Source organism: Artibeus jamaicensis, unplaced genomic scaffold (genome assembly GCF_021234435.1).
Source record: "Artibeus jamaicensis isolate MK-2021 breed Jamaican fruit bat unplaced genomic scaffold, CSHL_Jam_final scaffold_916, whole genome shotgun sequence".
NCBI lineage: Eukaryota > Metazoa > Chordata > Mammalia > Chiroptera > Phyllostomidae > Artibeus > Artibeus jamaicensis.
The window spans coordinates 22,856,562-22,880,660 of NW_026522059.1; the positions used below are offsets into that span (position 1 = coordinate 22,856,562).

At 39.4% G+C, this 24,099-nt stretch overlaps 1 protein-coding gene across 6 annotated transcripts in view; it reads right to left on the reverse strand.

Annotated features, from left to right (window-relative positions):
- The window catches only part of OXR1 (oxidation resistance 1), a 361,535-nt gene that overhangs the window by 128,957 nt on the left and 208,479 nt on the right, over positions 1-24,099 (reverse strand). Inside the window, exon 1 of one of the 6 annotated variants that reach the window (XM_053660820.1) lies at positions 5,460-5,733. The exons of the other annotated variants lie outside the window; for them this stretch is intronic. Within the exon in view, the coding sequence (XP_053516795.1) occupies positions 5,460-5,472 (13 nt within the window). The 5' untranslated portion in view covers positions 5,473-5,733. Of the gene's footprint in view, positions 1-5,459; positions 5,734-24,099 lie in introns of those variants that run through there. 6 annotated transcript variants of the gene reach the window in all.

A 24,099-nucleotide genomic window follows, 5' to 3' on the forward strand; every position in this document is an offset into this window, starting at 1 on the left:
AGAAGCCCAAGAATCACCATCTGTAACCCAAATAAATGACCAGAGTGGCTGCAGTAGACTGGAGATGATGATAATAAGTTTCATTGGTTGAATGAGTAACATTAAACATTAAAAAAATATATACTAAAAAAAAGTGCAGAGATTACGAAGAAATAAATTGCTCAAATTGGGTTTACAGAAGATGTGAGTTTTCTAATCAACATGATGACTTGGTTATGTTTATCTCTTTACAAGCTTAGTTTTAATTTTTAATCAAAGGTCCATATTCAATAAAGAAGCCGATAGTTAGTTCTCCCAGCTTTCTTACAAAGTAAAGCAGTTCCTCAAACCTCTTCCTCCTTCCACTCCCCAGAGCCAACCTTGAACTCTTTATTTTGACCCGCTCCAGACTGGACTGTCGTTACGTAGGACAACTATCTCAGTGGACTCACCCTGCGCTCAATCCCCTTCACATCCCCTTTACGGAGACCCCCTGCTTCATCAATTCTATAATATTTTCCTTCCTGTTTTATTTTCTTATCTTCTCAGGTAAGAAAGAAATGGGTGAGGGAGAGAAATTTTAAGATGTGCATGTATGAAAATGGCTGTATTCTACTCTTACATATTATTTGTAATTTTAGCAAAACTTTGGTAAGAAATAATTTACCATTAAAATTTGAAGACAAATACCATATGATCTCACCTTTAACAGGAAGCTAAACAACAAAACAAACAAGCAAACAGAATAAAAACAAAGACACTGAAATAGAGAACAAGTGGGCAGTGACCAGAGGGGAGAGGGAAGGGAATTTAAGGGGAAAAAAGGGGAGAGATTTTGAGGAACAAGTATGAAAGACACAGGGATGAGGACTAGAGGGGAGGAAATGGGAGGGAGGTGGGGAGCACGGGGCGGGGGGGGGGCTGGGATGGGAGAAATAGACAAAAAACTGTACTTGAAAAATAACTAAATAAAATTTTTATAAAATTCTGAAGGCAAACTCCATTGTCTTCTAGTTTCTAGTGCTGCTGTCAACACACCCTATACCACTCTGATTCTCGACCCATTGAATAAATATGTCCCCCTGAAGATTTGATAATCTCTTATCTGCCATCAGTTTTCTGAAGTTTCATGATAATGTATCTAGATGTGGGCCTATTTTTATTTATTGTTCTTGGCACTGGGGTCTTTCCATTTGGAAACTCATGCCCTTCAGTTCTGGGAAATCTTCTTGAATTGTGTCTCCGAATTTTCTCCACCCTGTTTTTCCTCTCACATCTCTTTCTGGAATTCCTGTTTAAATGATGGATATCTGTGACTGGCCCTCTAATTGCCCCATTTATTTTTCTCTTATTTTTCATTCTTTATCTTTTTGAGATGATTTCCTTCAAAGCTGTTACTGAGTTTTTCACTTAGCAATCATATCTTTATTCTCTTATAGCTTTTTTTGGTTTGTTTTTGGAATATTCCTTTTGTATTACTCTATTGTGGTTTCATAGATATAAAATATTTTATCCTGTTGAGAATATTAATAGTGTCATTAGAAAGTTTTCTCTGTTTATTTTCTGTTCCTTCCAATTAAAAAAAAATTTATTGAATTTATTAAGGCTAAGCAAAAAAAAAAAAAAAAACCCTCACAGACATAGGGGGTAGTATGGTGATTATCAGAGGTGAAGGGAGGTGGGGAGAGGGAGATGGGGGTAAATGGGGGGTAAATGGTGATGGAAGGAGACTAGATTTGGGTCAGTGAACACACAATCTAATTTTTCCTGTTTGTTTGGTTTGGTGAATATTCTCATAGTAGAACCTTTTAAAATTTAAGGATACTTAAAAATGTGAGAGTGTTGAAACTAAGGAGGCACCTTGATGGCGTTCCTATGAAAGAGCAGAGCGCTGAAAAAGCTGCCTGGGGGTGAGGGTTGGGAGCTGAGGCCTACGAGAATTTTTAATGTCAGTAACTTTCGGTCTTTTCTTGTAGGTCAATCTACTTTGCACACACACTCTCGAGTCCAGCCTTTATTCCTACTTTGTGAAATGCTCGCACCACCAGCTGCCTTCTGGGAGTTCTGCTCTGCACACCGAGGCTTCTCAGTGTGTCCTGCTGGGCCCTTCGCTTCCTGGGGCTCCTGAGCCTTCTGCTCTCAGTTTCTAAAGTACTGTTGCTGGTATTTTTTCTTTTGTTTTTTCGACTTTTGTCCTTTTTTGTCTCTTTTAAAAAAATCACTTTACTGTGATTTTAGTTGAGTAACAAAAAGGAACAGATCTGAATGGCTGTATTTAATCTGCGACCTTTAACTGGAAGTCTTGCCTCAAGTTCTATATTTAAGATGAATTAAATGCTTAGGAAATTTTAATTTACTATATACATAGATTTGATTTATTAGATTTGTAGGTGTTAAGCACTTAGAAAGTACTGGATTTTTACACTTTGAGTTTCTTCCATTATACATTCATGCTGTTTTTTGTTAAAAATCACATAAAAAATCACAATTTGTTAAAAATAATTTTTAAGTGTAGCTTCAAATGTTTTAAGAGGTTTATTTCACTAGGTTTATAAATTTCAGGGGAACCGAATCTGTTAAATTTATGAGTTAATGAAATCAAGTAACTATCTTTATATAAAATATCTAGACTTGTGCTTAAATCTTAAGAAAAATTATGCTTTCTAATTAATATTCAGCTTATAAAACCTATATATGTAAATACAAATAACTTTTATAGTGCTTATCACAAAACACAAACCCCTCCACCCAACTAAAAATCTAGTGGCTGAACCTAGAGTACATTACGCTAAGTTAAAGAGGCCTGATGCAGAAGAATACATACTACATGATCCCACTTACATGAGGAATCTAAAACAGTTAAACTCATAGTAGCAGAGAACAGAAAGGTGTTACCACGGGGTTGAAGGAGGGGGAAGGGGAAAGAATTAGACTACAAAGTGTCAGTTATGCAAGACGACTAAGTCCTAGACAACTACTGTTCAACATAATGCCTATTGTTAACCACAGTGTATTGTATACTATTTTTTTCCTGAGAATGTGGGTATTATGTTACATGTTCTTATCACAAAAAAGTAGGTAAAATAAGGGTGGGAGAAAACTTCTGGGAGTGATGGATATTGATGGCATAGCTTATGTGATGGTTTCACTGGTATATACTTATCTTCAAACTCATGAAGCTGTGTGCACTAAAGATATATACAGTTTTTATATGTCAATCATACCTCACTACAGGGTTTTTAAAAATCTGATTGATAGGAGTAAATTAAAAATATAGCATAATTACAACATGTCATGTAATTGACAAGATGTCATCATGTCAGGTGTAGAAGCTATGGAAACGGAATTCTGTTCCACTTTGGCCCAAGGACCTCAAGGCTGAAACCTATGGAGTAGGTCCTGTTTATTTCTCCATCTTACAAGTGATGCTAAGAGACTGTCAGATTGGCTGGCATCTGCCCATCACATACACAGAAGGTACAAAACAGCTGATATGAGAGATGCCAAGAGAGAATTTGTTTGGAGAAAGAGGTCCTATATCATCCTTCTACCTGCACCCCCACGTGGTTTGGGGAGAAGGCTAGAGAAAACTTCCTCCTCATTTCAAGCCAAGTGAGTTGAAATGAGGGACTAGTTACAGGGTCTGGCCATAGCTGGCCGGCCAAAGGAAGAGGAGGAAGAGGCTGTGTGTGCAAGAGGTTCACTTCCGCCAGTGGAAAAGCCAAGCAGACTATTTTCTGGAAACCAGGTGCCGTGGTAGCTAACTCCTTGGAATTTTTTGAAAGGGGGTCTCATGCAGGTGGAACACCTGCTAATGAAAGGAAAGCCCAGAAGACACGTGAGAGGCAGGCGGTTTAGAATAACTATATGTAATTAGACATCCTCTGGCATAGGTCTATAGAAATCCATAGAAGAAAGTATCATCCAGTATCAGAAATGAATATTGCAACAAAATAAGTCACATAGCTTGTTGACTCTGTTATTCATGGTCCACCAGAAAAATGGAGCTTCCTTGTTATTTCACTGGCAAAAAGACTTTGCTAGACTAGAAGGGAAGGGAATACTGTGATAGCCATGGCTGGGCATTACTTATCATTGCCATCTATTACCAAGAGTCCCTCAAAAAGTCAAAGGTCTCTATTTTTCTCTCTTCTATCCCAGTTTTCTCTAAGAAATCTGTTTCACGGTCACCCTGCGACTAAGTCCACAGTCTCCTCCCAAGTCTCTCACTGGACTGCAGTGATTCCTTCATAAAACAAGCTTGCTGGGCAAGCGCTGAGCATTAGCAGTTACAGACTGAAAACAGGTGATAATAACAGAGTGCTGCCTCGTGTGCTGTCTCTACGAATGGGGCCCTTTCCCTCTATTTTGTTAAAAATAAGCTTTACTTAGAAACTGAATAAGAAATTTGATTCTTTAAGATTAGCAAAGGCTGAAAGTTGAAAATTGTAAACATGTCTTAAATTTTTATTTAAAAATAAACATGTTCTCCATTGCCAAATACTTACTCGTGAAAAGATCTTACAGGACGTTCGACAGTGGTAGGGACACTGCTGTTTTGATAGATATGTCCGCGGTTTTTTTAATGCTCAATGACTGTAACACTGGTTAAACAGGGGGAAGAAATTTCGTTGTCCCCAGGTTTGCTATTTTTAGCTGTCACACAGCACAAGTGCCTTGTTTTTAGCTTATTATTAACTTTTACTCTTATACTTTCACAGATCTTGTCTTACCAAATTTTATTAATTTTAAGGTCTTTATTAATTTTATTTTTCTAAGTGAGCCACCTTGAGTTTTGGCCAATATTTATTTTTTTAAACATTTTTCATTGAAGTGATATTGGATGACAAAATTATACAGGCTTCAGGTGTGCAATTCCATAAGACATCATCTGTGTATTGTAGTGTGTTCACCACCCTTTTTAATACATATTCTGTGTTGATGGTTTTTTATCACTTCTTTTTTAAAATTATCTGATAGCATTAGAAAATTTACCAGTTACTACCTGGAAAATGTTACATTTTCTGATTTTTTCATACTAATAATTTTTTTGAGACTCTACAAGCTATAGTCTTATAGTAAATAAATGTTATATTAAGTGTGTTATAATTTTATCTTATTCATCTGTTCTCATGTTCAGAGTGAAAAAAATGCTTCCAGAAGTTTCTACAAATGAAATGAGTAATGAAAACAAGATAAATCAAATAATACAGAAATAAGACAACTTTACCAGAATTAAAATAACTGCCTTAGAGTTTTTTTTCAACTTGTACCTTAGAATAGCAGTCATAGACTGTTAATGTAACTAGCCCTCTTAAAATCAAAGGCTGGCAATTTCTGGTACTTACTTTGCATGAGATTTTACCATTTGGTTAATTTCCATGTTTTAATAGCAGAACTCTGCTATCCCAACTAATGATTGACATTTTAAGTAAATGAGAAATAAAAAAAAATGGAAAGGCATGATTGCAGAAACTTACTTCTCGGCTTCATGGATACTGAGCATAGTTCCTTGTGATTCAGCCTTCAGCAGCAGTGCATTAAGGAGTTCTCTTTCAAACATCCTTGATATTTCAGCGGGTTTGTTTCCACCCTGAATTTGAAATCTCTGACAGACTATCTTTGAACAGCACTATTTCTTCTCCATCTTACGCAGACTGCTGAAGTGAGAAGTCTACACCTTCCCACTTGTCTCCCTCTCATTAATTTGAAGAAGTTTTTAGAGCTGGATAAGACAGTGGTAGTTGAAAGAATGAAGAAACAAATATGTGTTTTAGGTTCCAAACAGCAAGTTATTCATTTACTCAGGGAATGCTCTGGGAAATATTTTGCTCCTGAAATTAAACACATCAAGAGGGCACGAGAACATTTAAATATGTTGGCCCCATATTGGTCCTCAAAAGTTTTAGCTTCAGTAATATTACATTTTCTAAAACCAAATGTATATTGTCTCACCAAAAAAAATTTTTTTAATGTTTTTAAAAAACCATTATCTGTGTATTGTAGTGTGTTCACCACCCTTAGTGAGGATGTGGAGAAATGAGAACCCTAGTGCACTGTTGGTAGGACTGTAAAATGTTGCACGCACGATGGAACACAACATGGAGCTTTCTCAAAAAATTAAAATGAAAGCTATCAGAGCATCTAGCACTACTACTTCTGGATATATATCCAAAAGCATTGAAAGCGGGGTCTCAAAGAGGTATCTGCTTACCCATGTTCATAACAGCTCTACTCACAATAGCCAAGCAAGCACCTTACGTGTCCATCAGTGGCTGAATGGATAAATGAAACATGGTACATACATACAATGGAATATTGTTGAATTTTAAAAAGGAAGGAAATCCTGTCACATCCTATACTATGGATGAACCTTGAGAACTTTGTGCTAAGTGAAATGAACCATTCACAAAAAGACAAACATTGTATGATTCTAGTTATACTAGGTATCTAAGATAGTCAAGTTCATATAAACAGAAAATAAGTGTTCGTGAAGGGCTGGGGGGTAGGAGGAAAGGAAGAAAGTAAGTTTTAGGGGTATACAGTTTCAGATACACAAGGTGAAAAAGTTCTGAACTTCCATTTCACAACAGTGTGAATATTCTCAACATTACTGAACTATACACTCAAAATGGTTAAGATCTCTGCCTATCATTCTGTGCTTTTAAACTCACAAGTACCAGTTAATTCTACCTAGGAAGAACATGCTAGTCTTCAGTAGAAGTTTTCCAGTCTAAATCATGATGACTTACCCAGCTGGGTGGAACTGAGTGGTCAGTCAGAAGGCACACACTTCTCCATAAGCCTAGGGTAATTAATAGTGTTTGAGTTGCAGCCACAAGACCAGTGAAACTTTTTGGAGTTTTAACCAATCATTACTATTCCAAACTTCACTGAATTGAAGAAATGGACAGCTCAGGAAGGCTAAATTATATAAACTCAAGAACATGTGGCAACGTGATTAAGAATATGGCCTCAGAACTCAGCTTGTCAGAGTCAGAATCCTAACTACCCTACTTAGAGACTGAGATTTGGACAAGTTACTTAACCTCTCTAAGCTTTGAGCTCTCTTTCTCTCATTTGTGTGGTGTACAATTGTAAGTACTTTGTAGGGTTCCCATGAGCACACCATCAGATGGCATATATAAATGCTTACTACATTGCCAAGCACAAAATAAATACTTAAATTCTGGGTAATGTTATAACTTATTTTTTTCTTTTTAAAAGATATTTAAAGCTAGAGATTTATTCTTCAATATTTTGAATGGGGAAAATAAATCAAACTGTTTTAGTGAGTCTCTAAAGTCCTGCTTTATGATTACTTTGACTTTGTAGATTACTTAGTTCCTTCAAATATTAAGGTTTGATTATTCACATATTAATGATATGCATTTTTCCCATTGCTAGCTTCAAACTCTATGACACCTTGTGAAACAGTGGAGAGTTCTGGTATCACCCTAAGGTAACAGAAAGAACACTAAATTTGGCGTTAATGATATGAGGGTAGTAGGTACACTGTTGACTACCAGCTACATTACACTGGATACACATGTAAGCTTTATTTCTTGAGGTTAGTCGCCTCATACGGAAAATTAAATTAATTTCTATTAAAATCTTGAAAGTAAGTTAAATGGAATCAATAGTAATCACACTTACAAAAAACTTTGTAAACCCTAACATTATAGAAATGTAAGTTCTTTAGAGTTATTGGATAATTGAAATGCCTGATTAGATTACCATATATATATATACATATCTATAATATTATTAGTAAGTCTTCATTGTAGAATCATTATCTGGGGCAAAAAAGTGTTAGCTAATTACACGTAGGTTTGCCTTCATGGGTGAAAATATTATCTTTGTCTTGTACATGGGCCTGAATTGCAAACTCAGCTAGACTCTTAAATTCTTAAACCTGCAACTTGGCTTTGGAATAGGCTGTTCTTAAGATTTCCATTCTGGTTACTGCTTCTTCCACAATCCTACAATCTTTGAGCCTTTCAAACACAGACTGGAATAAGGTCCTAAATGGTTTTATTAATAGTGATTTTTCTCCCTTTTTCATTTAGAAATAGATGCCACATAAAGATAGAGGATTCAATAGCTGCATAAGGAAAGCCATGTTAATTAACGATCTCCCCATAATAATCATTACTCAGGAAAATAGTCATGTAGACATGATACTCAATTTTAGATGATCAGCAAAAACATCCAGTGTAATTGAGGGATGATAAAGACAATGTCTAACATTTGAGCATTTTTTCCCATGAGTGACCTTCTAAGTGATTTATTTACATGCTTTATTTAAGTTAATCTTTACAATAACTTTGAGGCAGATATGCCATACTAATATTATGTTTAAGAAAACTGAGGTGTAGAGAGGTGAAGAAACTTGCCTAGGGTCACACAACCGGTAAGAGACTGACTCAAGGCTGGAGACCTTCCCCCCGACTCCACAGCCAGCAGACAGACACACCAGGGGCTTTACAACATTCCTCCCTGAGCATTCAGAGGCAATCAGAGGTGCAAAAATAGTAACATCTTGAATAAATTCCAGTACAGGTACGGTTAATGCACACATTAAAGTGATATTTAGAATCACATTTCAGAGATATGAGAAAAATGTATATTATCAGATTAAAAAAGGCAAAGCTTTTCAGTTATGTAAAAGTAAAAGTCTCATGAAGAAAAGCCACAAAAGAAATGCACCTAGTTCTTAAAAATGTTATCTCTGGCTAATGGAATTATGGTTGATTGTTACCTTCTTTATATTTTTCTGTGTTTTCTGAACTTTCAAAAATGTGCATTTTTAAAAATCAGAAACAAACAGTACACGTTATAATTGCTACATTATATTTAGCATTTAAATGCTACATTCCATAACTCATGGCAACTGCCGTAGCAACATTATTTTCATGTACAAGAGTCTTACATTCTGTCCGTGATAGTTCATAGTTGGACAACCTGGTACAGTACGTGGGATAGTTAGACAGACACACCTTAGTTTAGGTGGATAGGGAGTTAGGCAGCCTCCTTTCTTCAAGGGTTCTGTGCCAGAGCCTGCTGCTTTCCTCCCCAATATCTGCACTCATCTTCTATAGCAACAGAGGGTTTAACTGGACACTACACCATACGGCAAAAGATTTTATTTCCCAGCCTTCCTTGGTTTTAAGTGTGGTCATGAGACTAGTTTCTAGTTTATGATAAATGAACACAAGTGAAGTGAAAAGTCCTGTGCCCGTCTTTCAAGTACCCTCTACTCAGGCTGAAATGCAGATGCTGGAGTGGACAGTAGAGATGCCTTTTTAGACCAAGAAATGGGACTTGAATAGCATAGGATGCCAGACAGAACAAGCAGTCTCTACCCTTGGCGCTTGAAAACCCGCCCAGGACTACTTACCCTTGTACTGTTGTATGGGACAAAAATAAGAATCTTTGACCTTTATTAGAGCAGCCAAATTAGAATCCTAAGTACTGCTGCTTTGATGTAGCAGAAGCAGCTGGATTCAACAGATTACTTTTAGAAGATTAGCTCACCATTATTTACACCAAAACTAAAGCCTCTATATTTAGTAGACATTTCCCAACATTTACATAGGCAACCTTAAATAACCCTTCTCATAGTCCAATTAATATAGCCATTCGTGAGTGCAGAGTGCCATGCTACTTGAAACCAGATGTCCCAGAAGCCATGTAAAGTTCTTTTAAAAACAAGTTCCTTCTGTTTTTCCAATTAAAAATCACTCATTACACGTCAGATGTGTCCGACTCAGTGGCCGGAGAAGATTCAAAGCCTTTATTGGGAGAATGCTGGGAGCACTTTCAGGCCACGTGACTTTCCACATCAGAGGGTGGAATGAGGGTCAGGTTCTCAACTGCTCGCAACAGAACACCGGACTCCTCAGACCCCACCCCTTTGGCATAAAGAAACCTTGCCTGACTTCTAATAGTACAGTGCCATCCTCCAGTCCCTTCTTACAAAACTAAACCATGAATTGATGGTAATGGAATATTGCGCAAGCATTTAAAATGGCCTTATTGAAACACGAATCTAGTCTAGATTGTCCAAATCATGTCTCCCATTCAATTAGAACATCAAAAAACAAAAAAAAAATGTACGTAAAAATTTAGTATTTGACTGGTGTTTCTGACAGAGTTTAGCAGGATTATTACTAAAAACACTGTCAATGTTAAAGTTTCCTTCTGTTTTTAGACAATAAACTTTTCCCTGAATTTATTTTCTGGAAGTATCCGTGTGTAGGGATATGTGTGTGTGTGTGTGTGTGTGTGTGTGTGTGTGTACTTACACACACAAAACCCAGTGTTTCCCTTTGGTTGTAGCTACTCTGGTGGATACCTCTTAGTCTACCAACATGTATTTCTCTTACTCTTGGTAACGGCACCCCGGTTCTTTTGCTGGTTTCACTCTTCGCCATTGCAGCCCATGTGCCTTAAGGGTAATAAGCTTCCCCTCCAAATTAAAAGGAGAATCCATGGATCAGGCCTAGATTAATGGGCATAACCCCATATCCTGCCACACTTGAGATGAAGGTGGGTAAGTGCTCTAAGATGATTTATCTAGAAAAAGCTCAGGATTTTTGTTGAGAGTGAGAAAACCTATACTCTTCTTTGCTGAAGGCGAACGAGCCAGCATACATGAAGTTTGGGTTCTGAAACATCCATCGTAGTGACGGTACATCAGACATCTTAATGATAAAGAAACCTGAATTTGAACAAGGCCGATGAGGTAGGAAGGCTGCACAGAAGGAAGTTAGCACTGAAGAAGCAGAGTCAAGAAACTGAGAGAGCATGAAAATGGGTCCTTCCCACATTGTTTACGTACATAGATGGGGCCTAATCTCGAGTCTGCTTACCTCTCTGTATTTCAGTCACACCCACTATGGACCCCTTTCGTTGTTTAAATTGATTTGAGATAGTTTTGCTGTTGTTTGTAACCAAAAGCATCCTGATAGAGGCAAGAAATTAAGATGAATTCAAGCCTTAACTCCCACACTAATTTCATTTCATTTGCTGATAATGCCAATCCCCTCTTTTGGCAGTGGTCCTTCATTTTTTAAACTCAATCATGCAATTTCACAGTATGTTGACTTCCATAAACCTCTGCAGACCCTTCTCACATAGCACAGGAAAGGTGTGCAAAAGGAACCTACGGGAATCCTCTGCCTGCCTCGAATCAGGTATTTAATGTACACAATCTTTTAAAATTCAAAACGGAGAAGACAGGGTCACCATTAATAGCTACAGAAAATGAGGTTCAGGGAAGATGAGATTTCCAAGGTCACGCAGCAGTTAATTCAGCTGCTGGGACTCAGACCTTTAAAGCTCAGCCTCTTGCCATTAAACCAGCTTGCTCTGGATGAGTAAAAAAAGTCCAAACAAATAAAAATCAATGGAGATTATCATTTAATATGTGACTCATTGAAACAGTACACACTGTCCGCCTCTAGAAATGTGTCTAACATCTTAAGAATTAAACTTTTGCTTTGAAAAATTGAGATTTTTTTTCAGGCCATTTGGACAGAACTTCAATGTCTTTGAAATAAGGCAGAGATATCACTGACTCTTAAAAATGACAAAAATGTGGCCCTGGCTGGTGTGGTTCAGTGGATTATCTCAAACATGAACTGAAAGGTCACCAGTTCGAGTCCCTATCAGGGCACATGCCTCGGCTGTGGGCCAGGTCCCCAGTTGGGGGTGTGCTAGAGGTGACCCACTGATGTTTCTCTCCCACATCTATGTCTCTCTCCTCCTCCTTCTCCCTCCCTTTCCCTCTCTCAGAAAATAAATACATAAAATCCTTTAAAAAGTGACAAACATAAGAATGTACTAATTTGAACAGTCTGACATTAGTAACCACCTTCCTCCCATCTTTCCCTCAGTTGGAACTACACGTTTCAAATGACTTTCTGTCAAAGAGCTATTTTCAGATTTCATTTCGCTAAGCTAGCCCTCCAAGCTAGCCAGAGGCCCACAGTTCAGATCTGAACCTATTGTTAAAGCCTGATTCTTGGCCATTGTTCTGCTTTCCTAGTGTGGTGTCTCCTTTGATTTGGGGGCGGGGCAACTTTCTTTTCCACAATAACCTTCTTCTCTTTGGGTGGAGGGGAGCCTCTTTGTCTACTTTTATACCATTTCCTTCTAGCAAGCACTGAAGTTCAAGTTTCCCATATGTTCTCTGAACAACCTGTTGAACTTCTTTTTCCCCCTTCTCTCTCTCTATATCTTCACATTGTCACCCAGCTTTTTTCCTAACTGCTCATGTTAGCCACTGCCCCTCTTTGGGCTACTTCTTAAATAGCAAAAGCATGTCTAAAGGTCTTGGTAATCATTAACTGGGCACATCAAATTGAGCTCTGTGTAAAACAGAAAGAACAGAGCCATTGGCCCTGCACTTCCAGGACTATGTAGTCTAGAAATATCTTCAAGGGGGGAAAAAAATCTCAGGTCTGGAGATGCCGACAGAGTGAAAGAAGCATTAATGGTTTTCCTGAGTGTCAAAGTCAGAGAACAGAAGGAAACACAACTGGATCTCATTAGATGTATTGGTCACTTAACAGTGGACGATAAAAATGTGCGAAAGAATCCTGGCTGGGGTCAAACTCAGATCAAAGCCTCAAGGCCACTCCATGACACGGACAAGGATGCAGGAGCTGCGAACATTATGTAAGGTCACGTTCAGCAGCAACATGTTCTGGTTATTTCAAGGTATTTGCGCCTTGAGATATAAATAACAATCTACTTACCTTGGAAAAACAGCTCCCCCACAGATGTTTCACATTTATTACCATAAATGGAGAACACTGAACAGCTACAAATTCTTCACAAGGTTTTACAGTGTTTCTGGGCTTCAGAGCAGGATGGGATTAATTTAAACAGGCACTGTCAAACTATCCGAATGCAAAATATGATTTACAGAAAACGATTTTAATGCGGCAGGGTAGAATGTCAAAGTGAGAATATTTTTGTGAACGTCAATGGAATATTTATAGGAACTTTCCGGTCATCTCTCCTAAATTAACCAAGTTAGTGAAACAAACACGACAGAACTCTCTTTACACTATTTCGGGGAGATCGTGTCCTTGCTGGGTAAGAGATCTTGTATCTGAGAAAAAGATTTTAGAAAGGTGTCCCAGGCTGGTAATGTACCATGCAGAATGGGTCTTCTCAGCATTGAATATGCAATAATCTGCTTTTAAAACTCTTTTTTTAAATGTTGTTTCAACATAATAAATACCTAATGCTAATGAGAGTGCAGGTAAAAGGTCAATATCCATTGACTGAATTGGGAATCGACAATCTTTTGAAGAGCAATTTGTGGTTATGTAATAATTCTCTGAAATTGTTAGTACATTACTTGAACTTGGCAATTCTACTTCTAAGACTATACTAACAAAGTCAGAAAAAAGAATAAAGCCATAGGTTTATCTGCATTGTTGTTGATTAAAATACTGATATAGGCTAAAACAAAGTCCCCAAATGACAAATCCAGTAACAGAGGAACAGTTGAGTAGGTTGTGCTATATCTATATTGCAAAATACATAATCACTGAAAATGATGCTGCAGAATCATGTTTATTGGCACAAAAATATACAGACTATACTAAGTTAAAACAGTACTGTGACCAGCATGTTCTAGATGCTGGGAAACGGCCCTGAACACATCACTGCTTCCCCAGCCCCTGCAGAGCGCACAGCCTGGTCTCGCCTTGGACCCGTCTAGTATGGACCCATTTTGTGAATCTGTATACATGGGTTTACATGCAGTTCGAACATTTGGGAAATTATATAAATTAGTTCTCTGTATGAGTGTGTTTATGCTTTCTTTCTTCTATTTGTTTATAGTTTTTAGTATTTTGTAAAATAATATACAAATAATCATGTTATTTTTAATTTAAAAAAATTGCGGCATACAACAGGCAGTACTAACAGTAAATTGGTGAAAAGGAGGGACGAGAAAAAGTTTTCTGTCGTACAGGAAGCATGCCAAGACAACTCAGGCAGGAAAAGTGTGCTCCCTTATCTGCTGTGGTTCTATATTTACCATCCCTCCAGGACAGGGTCCAGGAATGCGACTTTTTCTGTAGGGACCCGAAGCCGGAGGCCTGAAGAGTGCATAGAAAGGCAGCTTTTAGATTTCTAAAATGATGCACAATAAGGAAAGAAATACAATTTATTGAGAACCTTGTGAGTTATTATAAATGAAGGATTTCATACTTGGAGTTTTAACTACTTTCTTATCTATCATAAATCCACGAGGTAGGAGTTCTCCATGTTCCACATGAAGAATCTCAGATAAGGGGTCTTGTTCATGTTCACACAGCCAGGAAGTGAGGGAATAAGATTTGATTTCATATCTGGATCCAAAGTCAGTCCTTCTTTCATCAGCTTGGTTGGCGGGGCGGAAGAAAACAAGATCTAATAAAGTCAATGACCTAAAAAGTCACAGCAAGTTAGATCAGGAAAGGATTGCGTGGGATCAAGTGTTTCAATTTCCTGATATCACAGATGGGGACACAGGGACACTGGGAGGCTAAGAAACTTGTCCTGGGCCACAGTCCACCAGCACTAGGGAAAAGGATCATGAAATAGCACAATTTGAATCATTAAGCAATAATTCTGTTTTCTTTTGGTCATTGTTCAGTGGCAGTGAGCAAATTATTCGACAATCACATGTCGTCCAGATAGAGCTTCCATGCAATGAATTCCTTTTACATTTTAATCGAAGATATTTTGTACGTATTTACAAACTGGAATGCAGAGCCACAGAAATCATTTAAAAATTACTTAGTTTTCATTAACTTTATCAACTCTTCCTGACTACTTTGTATTTTGGAGGGATGCCTCACAGACACAGCTTTCCAATTAGGCAACATATTTACTATCTTGACAGACAAACATGAGCTTCCAAATGTTCCCTGTTTTAATTGCTTTTGTATGTGGTACTGAAATGAGTTTTGGCAGGCCAGCTCCAGAGAAGCAACTCCTTATTTGGAGAATTATCTTGCAGTCCGCTCATAGAAAACAATATAAATGAACCCAAAAAGTGTGTTTGGACTCATTCCTCATCAAGGTAAGCAGAAAACGAGAGCCAGGGCACTGAACTCAGCATCTCTACTAAAGCACTCAGTGCAGTGAGACTGCAGAGCATCTTGTGAGGCCATGAGTGATCTTTCTGAGCCACAGGAACTTACCAGAAGTGTTTGGTCTACCTGTATTGCATCTAAATAAATCCAACATCCTGATATCTCTAGATGCACAGCAAACCTTGGTAAAAGACAAAGTTCCCTCTTGTCTTTTCTCCCTGCATCCAGTGAGACAGAGAGTCGTGAATACAAAATGACCTCAGGAGGTGAGACAGACAAGTTGTTAAGTCAAGGTGTAGGGTGGTGAAATGAAGGAGACGGGCTAGTGATGGACAGTCTGATCAGAGAGGGAATCTAACTTGTCAAGGCCAGTGACTTTATTTTCCAGCCTGAACTCATGCATATTATTTTTTATATATATACTTTGGTTTGTAACCTAACGCCTCCTATTTATTTGGTTATTCAAATTATTTCCGCTTTGGCCATGGAGGCCTCTTCCAGATTGCTTCTTGCAACCATCTGGCATACTCTTTTCCTTTTTAATGTATTTACTTTTAAGTAACTCCTTGCATCTTAACACTACAAGTTGGTTTGCTCTCATCTTGTTACTGCAGTGGCCAGTGACTTTAACATGATCGGAAGCCCAAGCCATTCAGGCTGGCACCCTGCTCAGGAGATGGGACTTCCAGGGAAAGCAGGGACTTCAGGAGAGTCCCTACAGGTCACCTGGCAAAATTCAGGGCAGGCACCACCTCTGCATGCCTGCAGTCAGCAATCCTGGCCAACTTTACACAACTACAGAAGTCAGCAAGTCATTTGGGAGCATTAGAAACTGGCTGATGTGTGAGGTTATGCAAGGACGGGCTCTGAGGAAAACCCAAAGCAGCTTATAGGGCAGAAAACTGGTAAATATTTCAAGTTTGCCTCAGCAAGCTGAAGTCCCTCTCTTTATTACTCAGGTTAGTGCCCTTTTCAACTGCATTTCTTCAATACAATGGACAGTCTGTAGCTAATGGTTTTCCAGTTTCAGAACCGGTAAGAATCATATGTTTAAAGTGCAGACTCCTGAGGTCCACCCCAGAGATTCTAGGTTTCTCCACATCCCTCCAGTTTTATGTTCCTCGGTGTTTAGATCCATGGTGCCTTTTGCAGGGGTCCTACTTGCAGATGGGTGTAAGATCCATGGGTGGATCCCCGGGTGCCGAGATGGCAGGGGCACCTGAGCTAGATCCATGGGTGAAGTATATTAATGGTATCAAGAGTCTTGGGGTAACACGGACAGGGAGTCTACAATGTGGGTGGGGCAGAGCTAACTGTCAGCCACCGTGTAGCAGAAATACTTTTATCTTGGCTGATATGCAGCTGCCGAAGCAATCCCCCCGATAACCCTCTCCCTCGTTGCCCAAGGTCCTCCATTCAGACCAGCAGATGATCCAGAAACTAATGGACTGACATGACCTGGCAGGTGGCATCCAGGCCGGTGACCCAGCCATATGATTGTCTTTGATGGGTCTAAGCCTCTGCCAAAATGTTAGCTAACTATTTTGACTGTCATCCCTGAATACAGGTAAAATACTTAAGCATTCATGAAAATCAGTGATTTTGATTGAACCAACTGCAGAAGCATGAGAACCAAGAGGGAGCTCGGTTGAGATGTGAGGAATCGCCCAGGTAAGTGTTAGCTCAATCGCCAACTCCAAGAATTGTGAGCTCAATAAATGGTTGCTGTTTTAAGCCACTGGCTTTTGGGTTGTTTTGTTATGTAGCAGTAGCTAATTGATACAAAAGGGTCGTGGGCTTTTACTTTCCAGTGCAGTCTCTTCAAGAAGGACATTTACCCCAAGCCCATGTTGGAGAACTAGGAGATTCTCACAGTAACTTTATGAAGTAATAGTTATTTTCACTCTACACAGGAGGAAATGGACATTTACAGAGGTGAAATGACTTCTTCAAAGTTAAAAAACCTAATCTGGTAAAACCAGAATTCAAAGCCAGTCACAGATGACTTCAAATCCTGGAGGTTAACATCTGTAGTAATGTGGAATATACGTTAGTTTCCTGATATCTTCAATTTTCAATTCCGTTTCTGAGTTAGTTATGTTTACATTATTCCTTTTGATTTTTTCTTTATTAACATGGAACTTTTTCTCTTAAACATAAAAATAGGCAAAAATAATGAGACAAATCACACTGAAGATCCCTCTTCATATCAGGATTCTGTCACTAATATGAATGGCATTTCACTACTACACAGGACAGCAGCTCTTCTCTATGATTGGAAGGATCTGTTCTTGCTGAATTCTCATTTGCCTTATCCCCAGTTACTGGCGGAGATGGAAAATAAATGCTGAGTCTCAACAGTACTTTTGGTGCCAACGGACCCTATGTGATAATTCCACAAGTAGAATCTAGGGGAAGTACTTGCTTCTTCCTCTTCTTGGAAGCTGCCTTGCAATAAGGTTGTTCCCTATAAATAAGCAGAATTCCACAACTCAGTAGCCTTACTGAGACCTGTTTTCTGCTAAACCCATGGCTGAGATCAACATGTCCAGGAAGGATCAAGCACCCGAGTTGGCTGTCCACCCTGGTCTTCATGTAAGAGAAACCTCGGCTGGAAGAATAGTCTGTGGGCAGCATAGCCTTTAACCCTCTGCTCATATAATTAAAACTCCACTTTCAACTGGGCACTAACATATGGCCATGTATGGAATTATTTCCCATGCTTCAGCTACCTTATTAAAGGCAGCATGAAATTAAAACGGTTTTAAGGGCCATAAAGGGGAAGGTTTCTTTAAATCCTACTGATCAGCTTTTCAGGTAATGGGTTCTATCTCCTTTATTTAAAAAAAAAGTCTCAATTAATTGGAAGGGCTTGATGTAGCAAACATTTCATTAGCTATAATGAGAGCAGACACGAAAAGGAATTTCAGTTTACGTGGATGCATGATAAGAAAAGGAAAGAATTAGATTCTTATGAGAGTTTAAGGGAAAAGGAAACTGCAGGTGGGTACTTGCTCGGACTGCTTGAAAAGCTTCTAGGTTACAAAACTAATGAGGGAAGGGAATTGCTGGGTTTCAGATGAGAGGACAGGAAGCCATGGCCTGAAGCAATGGAAGGAAAGCTGAGACTAGCTGTTAGGAAAGGGAGTTAGAAAGAACATTTAGTGGTGGAGCAGACTCACAGACCGGTGACTGCAAGCAGCACCCCCAGAGTTTACGTAACCAGTGTGGAAAGATTATGTAAGACAGGCGTGGCCATCTTGCATAACAAGGGGCTTCTGGGCAGCGTTTGCTGAGGGCAGTTTTCAATTCCCTTTGTGCCTGTGTTTTCCAAGGACTTTGGACAACTTCTGCTCAGCTCTTTCTCTGAGATCTCATTTAATTATAAGAATCTACAATTAGGTACTTCTATTACCTGGCTTTACAGATGAAGGGAGAGATACTAGGTACTCCACTCAGCTCCGACAGGTAATAAAGGGAGAGCCAGGCCCTGGCTAGGTGGCTCAGTTAGTTGGCGCATCATCCAGTGCACCAAGATTGTGGGTTTGATCTCTGGTCTGGGTGCTTTGGGGAGGCAACCAATCAATGCTTCTCTCTCACATGGATGTTTCTCACTCTTTCTTTTCCTCTCTCTCCAAAATCAGTAAATATAGCCATGGGTGAGGACTAAAAATTTAAAAAATAAAGGCAGAGCCAGGATTTGAACTCAGATTCTGTCATATGATAGCAAATTTTAATGACAAATATTCTGTAATCACAGAAATTTTTGAAACCAATAGCTGGTAGGTTGGATACTATGTTTAATTGAATTTTCCTAAAATAAATACAGTGCTCGGGATGAGTAAATTTTCTGGATAATTTACATACTATCTTAAAATGTAACTGCTCTTGATGGTAAACGATCTGAATTCTAATACTGCAATTAAATGTCAGAGTAAACAAAGGCACATCAGAATGGGAGCCTGGAGAAGCGAAAGGTTCATTTTGGGACTAAGAGTGTCTCAGGAGCGGGAGTGTGTAAATTCAGTGTGAAAGCGTTATTAATAGGCTCTTATTTAGCTGAGGGTTAGAAGAGGACCGGGATAAAGAAACACTGGAGTGCCTGAACTTGGTGACCGCGGTTTTCCGCCCTGCGAGGTCATCTCCACTTTGTCGGCTTATCAAATGTTCCAGACCCGCGGGCTTGTTGCCACTACGGGTGAAATCCAGATGAATCCTTCTGGAATGCTGTTGTGTGGACGCACACAGGGTGGGGCAAAAGTAGGCTTGCCGTTGTTCGTATGGAAAATAATACAAGGATTAGTAAGTAATAATACACGAGTAAACTGTCTGCTTTGCAAACTCACAACTGTAAACCTACTTTTGCTCCCCGACCCCCTGTACTATGATCTGTTTCTGGCTCTTGCTTTTTGTCTACAGTGTTCACTGAGTGTCTTGAGAGCTGTGACTGCAGCATCTTTCTGTACTTGAATCCTCTGCTCAGAGAGAGAGAGATAACAGTTTGAGACCATGACATTATTAGTAGAATCCAGGACTCAGGACTAACAGCACAGACTTCCAAGTTCCACTGCTTAGTAGTACTGTGACTTTGGGGAGATATCTAAGGAACCGAAGCTATAGTTTTCCCAGGAATGTAATATAGGAATGATGACAACCACTTCCTGGCATTGTAAGGATTAATTACATTAGCTCTCTAGGAAATGTTTATTAGCACAATGGCAGTCAAAAATTAGAATCCAGAAATACAAGTGATTTTTATTCAGGATGACTTCTGCTAAACTATGTTCTTCCCAAATGCTGGGGATCCAGCACTGAGGGTTGACTTTTGTAACAGGACACAGGAGTCTCTACTATGGGGACAGTTGACCTGTATCATTTATACCTTTAGTTTCTCATCTAAGTGATCACATCAGTTTAAAAACAGGTATCATGGGACATTAGTAGGGAATGACCTTTGGTGTCACGTGCAGAAATGAGAGCCCAGAGTTTAGAGAAATCAGGCCTCTCCCCATTGTGCCTGTACATGGCTGCTAACACTCAACGTCTGCTCACAAAGTCAACAGATGCTCCCTGCCCCTTAGCTGTGGGTCCAGCCCTGAGCCAAGCGCTGGGAGACGGTGATGAACCAGGCGGTCGCGAGGCCTGCCTTCCTGGGGATTAGAGTCTAGATCAAGATGAAAGTCCCTTCAGAAATGACTGACAGGCAGGTCTGCGGTCTAACATCACCACTCCCTTTGCTTTGAACGTGCACACTGGTTCTGTGTCCACTGTCCCGATTCCCTGAAGGAGGGATGGAAGCCGAGAGCTCAGTTACATCACTGCTGCTGTGGGGTTTGTGTTTTGTTTGCTGTTTTTCTTCTGGTGATCACGAGTGGGAGGCGGATGTGCTCTCCGCAGCCATTAGGACTGCTGCTTTACGCTGCTTTAATATATCCACGCAGGCACCTGGGACGCTTTCCCACTGTGATCAAATCCAGGGAGGGGAGCGGATTCTGCAACTAGACATTTAGACAAGGAGCTCCTTTTCTGTGGCTGTTTTTAGGCTACCAGAAATGGCCCATTTTATAATATTCACAAACTATACTGCCCCCCAATTCCAAGATATTTTGAGAAGTCTAAAAGTTAAATCCGAATTTCTTCACATTAATAAAAAATGGCAAAGCAACAGGCAACACAGTGCCCACTAATACAGTCAGCTCTTTCACACACAGCAGTTTCCTGAAAACTTCTTCATTAAGGCCCCAGTGAAGTGGTTAAATGTCTCCCAATAAATTAAAACTGTTTCAACTGGTTATCCGTTCATTGTGGAGTCAGAGTATGCATTACTTCTGAATCATCCTTCTTTACTGGCTTGTGAAAAAATAATATGTTTTTATTCAGCTTTTAAAATAGAAGATTTTTATTTTGCTAAGAACACTAAACATGACATCTACCTTTTTAGCAAAATTTTAAGTGTAGAAGACAATATTGTTACTCACAGGCATATTTTCATAATTGTTTCCTCTATAGTCTTATTTTTCCTGTTACCTCTCTTTTTTTCTATAGTGAGAGCTTAGGAAATGTTTAGCTATAACAAGAGAGAAGCAAAGATGAGATTAAACGGGATGTTTCTGGTCCATCCCTCTCCGTGTCCACTCAGGTGGCTGGAGGGACATGACAGCTTAGTGGGGGGAGCGCTGGACCAGGAGTCAGCAAACATGTCAAGCAGCCACTCACCCTGGAGAGAGTCCCATGAATTGCCTAACTCTGGTTTCCCTATGGCAAATGAGCGAGTCAAATTATACAACTGGTAAGATGTAAAAATGATTAATTCATACTACTTCACACCCATCAGGATGACTATTATATAATAAATAAATTTAGAGGAAGAGAGGAAAAACATCATCCTCCCCCTCCCCACCCTCCCAGGGCTAGGATGACTATTATAAAAAAAACAGATTAAAAACAAGTATTGGCACAGGATGTGGAGAAACTGAAACTTTTGTGCATTGCTAGTGGAAATGTAAAATTATCAACCACCATGAAAAACAATATTATGTTTCCTCAAAAAAAATGGGACTATCATGTGATCCAGCCACTCCAGGTCTGCAAATATACTTAAAAATTGAAAGCAACGGCACAAACAGATATTTGTACACAGGTTGATAGTAGCATTGTCCATAATAGTCAAAAGGCAGAAACAACCAGTCTAACAATGAATGAATGGATTAAAAAATGCAATATACACATACAATAGAATATTATTTGACCTTAAAAAAGGACATTCTGAAAAATGCTATAACATGGTTGAAGCTTGAAGGCATTTTGCTAAGTGAAATAAAGCAATCATTCACAAAAGGTCAGATAAAAATGATCCCACCTCCATGAAGTACCCAGAGCCGCCTGATTCAGAGAGGGAGGGGAGCATGGTGGTGACCTGGGGGCAGGGGAAGCAGGGGATGGGGAGTCGTCGTTAAATGGGTGCCAAGTTTCAGTTTTGTACGACAAAAAATGTTTGGGAGGTGGATGGGGTCATGGTTACATTACATATTATGGACTTAACGCCACTGAGCCGTACAGTTAAAATGGTAAATTTTATGTTAAATGCATCGTATCACAATTTAAAAAAATGAATTACTCTGTTATAAGTACACTTCATACAATAGAAAGCCACTATGCTAGCCCTTCAGGATGCAGTGACAGAAGTCTCTGCAAAGAGTGCACTGTTTAGCAGAGAGGAGGGCTAAGGACATAGTCATTGGTTGTTTTTACTAGTTTATTGAAGTCTTTTGTTCAAGTAAGTTTTCATTTAAAGGTTTTGGTTTTACCAGGTAGACAACTGTGTTATCTAAAATGATGATTTTGTTTTCCTCTCAGACTCTCTGTTTCTAGCTTCTGTTTTACAGGGTAGTACTTTGTCGAGAAGAATGCTTCTCAACCAGAGGTGACTCCCCGCGCCAAAGGATATTTGGCAATGCCTGGGGACATTTTTGGTTGTCCCAACTGGGGGTAGTGACACTAATGTCTAGTGGGTAGAGGCCGGGGGTGCTGCTAAACATCCTACAATGCACAGCATACTTCCCATAACGAAGAATCATTTAGCCCAAAATGGCATTAGTGCCACAAAAATGCCAAGGCTGATGGAAAACCTCCAGAAAATGTTAAATCAGTAGTAAAAGATGGGCAATGTTGACTTGTTCTAGGTAATCACTTTTGTGGTGATAAACTAATCAAAAGCCAGTCGAAAAATTGCACAGGACATGTAAGTGTACTAGTCGTTCTGAAGGTGTTTGCCTCATAACAGAAGAGTGATGGAATATTAATTGAATAATAGGAGATAATTTAGAGGCAATCTAGAATAACCTTGTTTCAGGCCTTATAAAGGCCTGAAGAGACTTTCGCATAAACCATTCGGAGAACAGCTACCATCTCTTGTGATGCCGAGATGCGGCACTGCAACTTTTTTCATCATTTTTATTGTCAGGGGAACGCAGAATGCTTTCACACAGTTTTTGTCAGCCAAGAAGGCTCTGGCTCCCCAAGCAGAGCAGAGCTCCTTTCCCTGAAGCTCCTTGCACTAGTGACGTGCATGTGTTCAACCGCTCTCACCAACTGGAAACAAATCAGATATACCTTAAAGAGCATCTCTGTGATGGGGTTCAACTTTTACATTCCAAAACAGGACAAACCAAAAATGCTGAAACGTGTTTCTGTGTGCTTCACCTTTTAACGTGATCAGATTTACGATTGAAAATGCTCATAAAAAACAAAGGAAAGCTGAAAATTTCACATATTTTGGTTGCTAGGTAACCTCCTTATTACCTGTATGTTACACTCGTCTCTGTTCAGATTATATGTTTGGTCAAGAACACCACCTTGTAAAGGTGGAAGAGACACCTTGTCCTCTCCACTACTGAGAGGCAGACTAAGAACAGGCATGTAAACATACAGACAGTGAGCTCACTCAGCATTACTCAAGCCAGTGATTTGCGGGACAGACACAATTCCACCTAAGACTTACACGAGGAATTTACCAGTACACTTTTTATTGTATAGATATCAACACAGTCCCTTCCCAGACCTTTTAGTACAGTGACCCAATGGCCTAGAAGCCTGAAAACTAGATTTATCTATAGTCTCCTGACACTAAGAGTTCCATTTAGATTCCATCCGTGAGAGGTACTCATAACGATTCCGAAAGAAGATAGGAAGACTTTCCTCCATTAGTGGCAAAGGTAGGCTTAGGGGTGGATGGCAATGTGAGCCTTCCGGAGGCTTCTCGAATGTCTCTGCAGGTCACTTCAGTGCTGCAGGAAGCTGTGAGCACTGGCACCAGCTTCCTGACATATTTGCACTTCGGTTTTTTTTTTAAACCCAGTAATAGTTCTTTCTGACCTTTACTTCCAGCCTTTTCTATAGCTTCGCAAGCATATAATTCCTTGTATTACATCCTTTCTTGCTCAGATACTTACAGTAGTTTCTGTTTTCCTAAGTAAGCCTTAGCTGATGTACAGTATCAGCTCACTAATGAGTATCC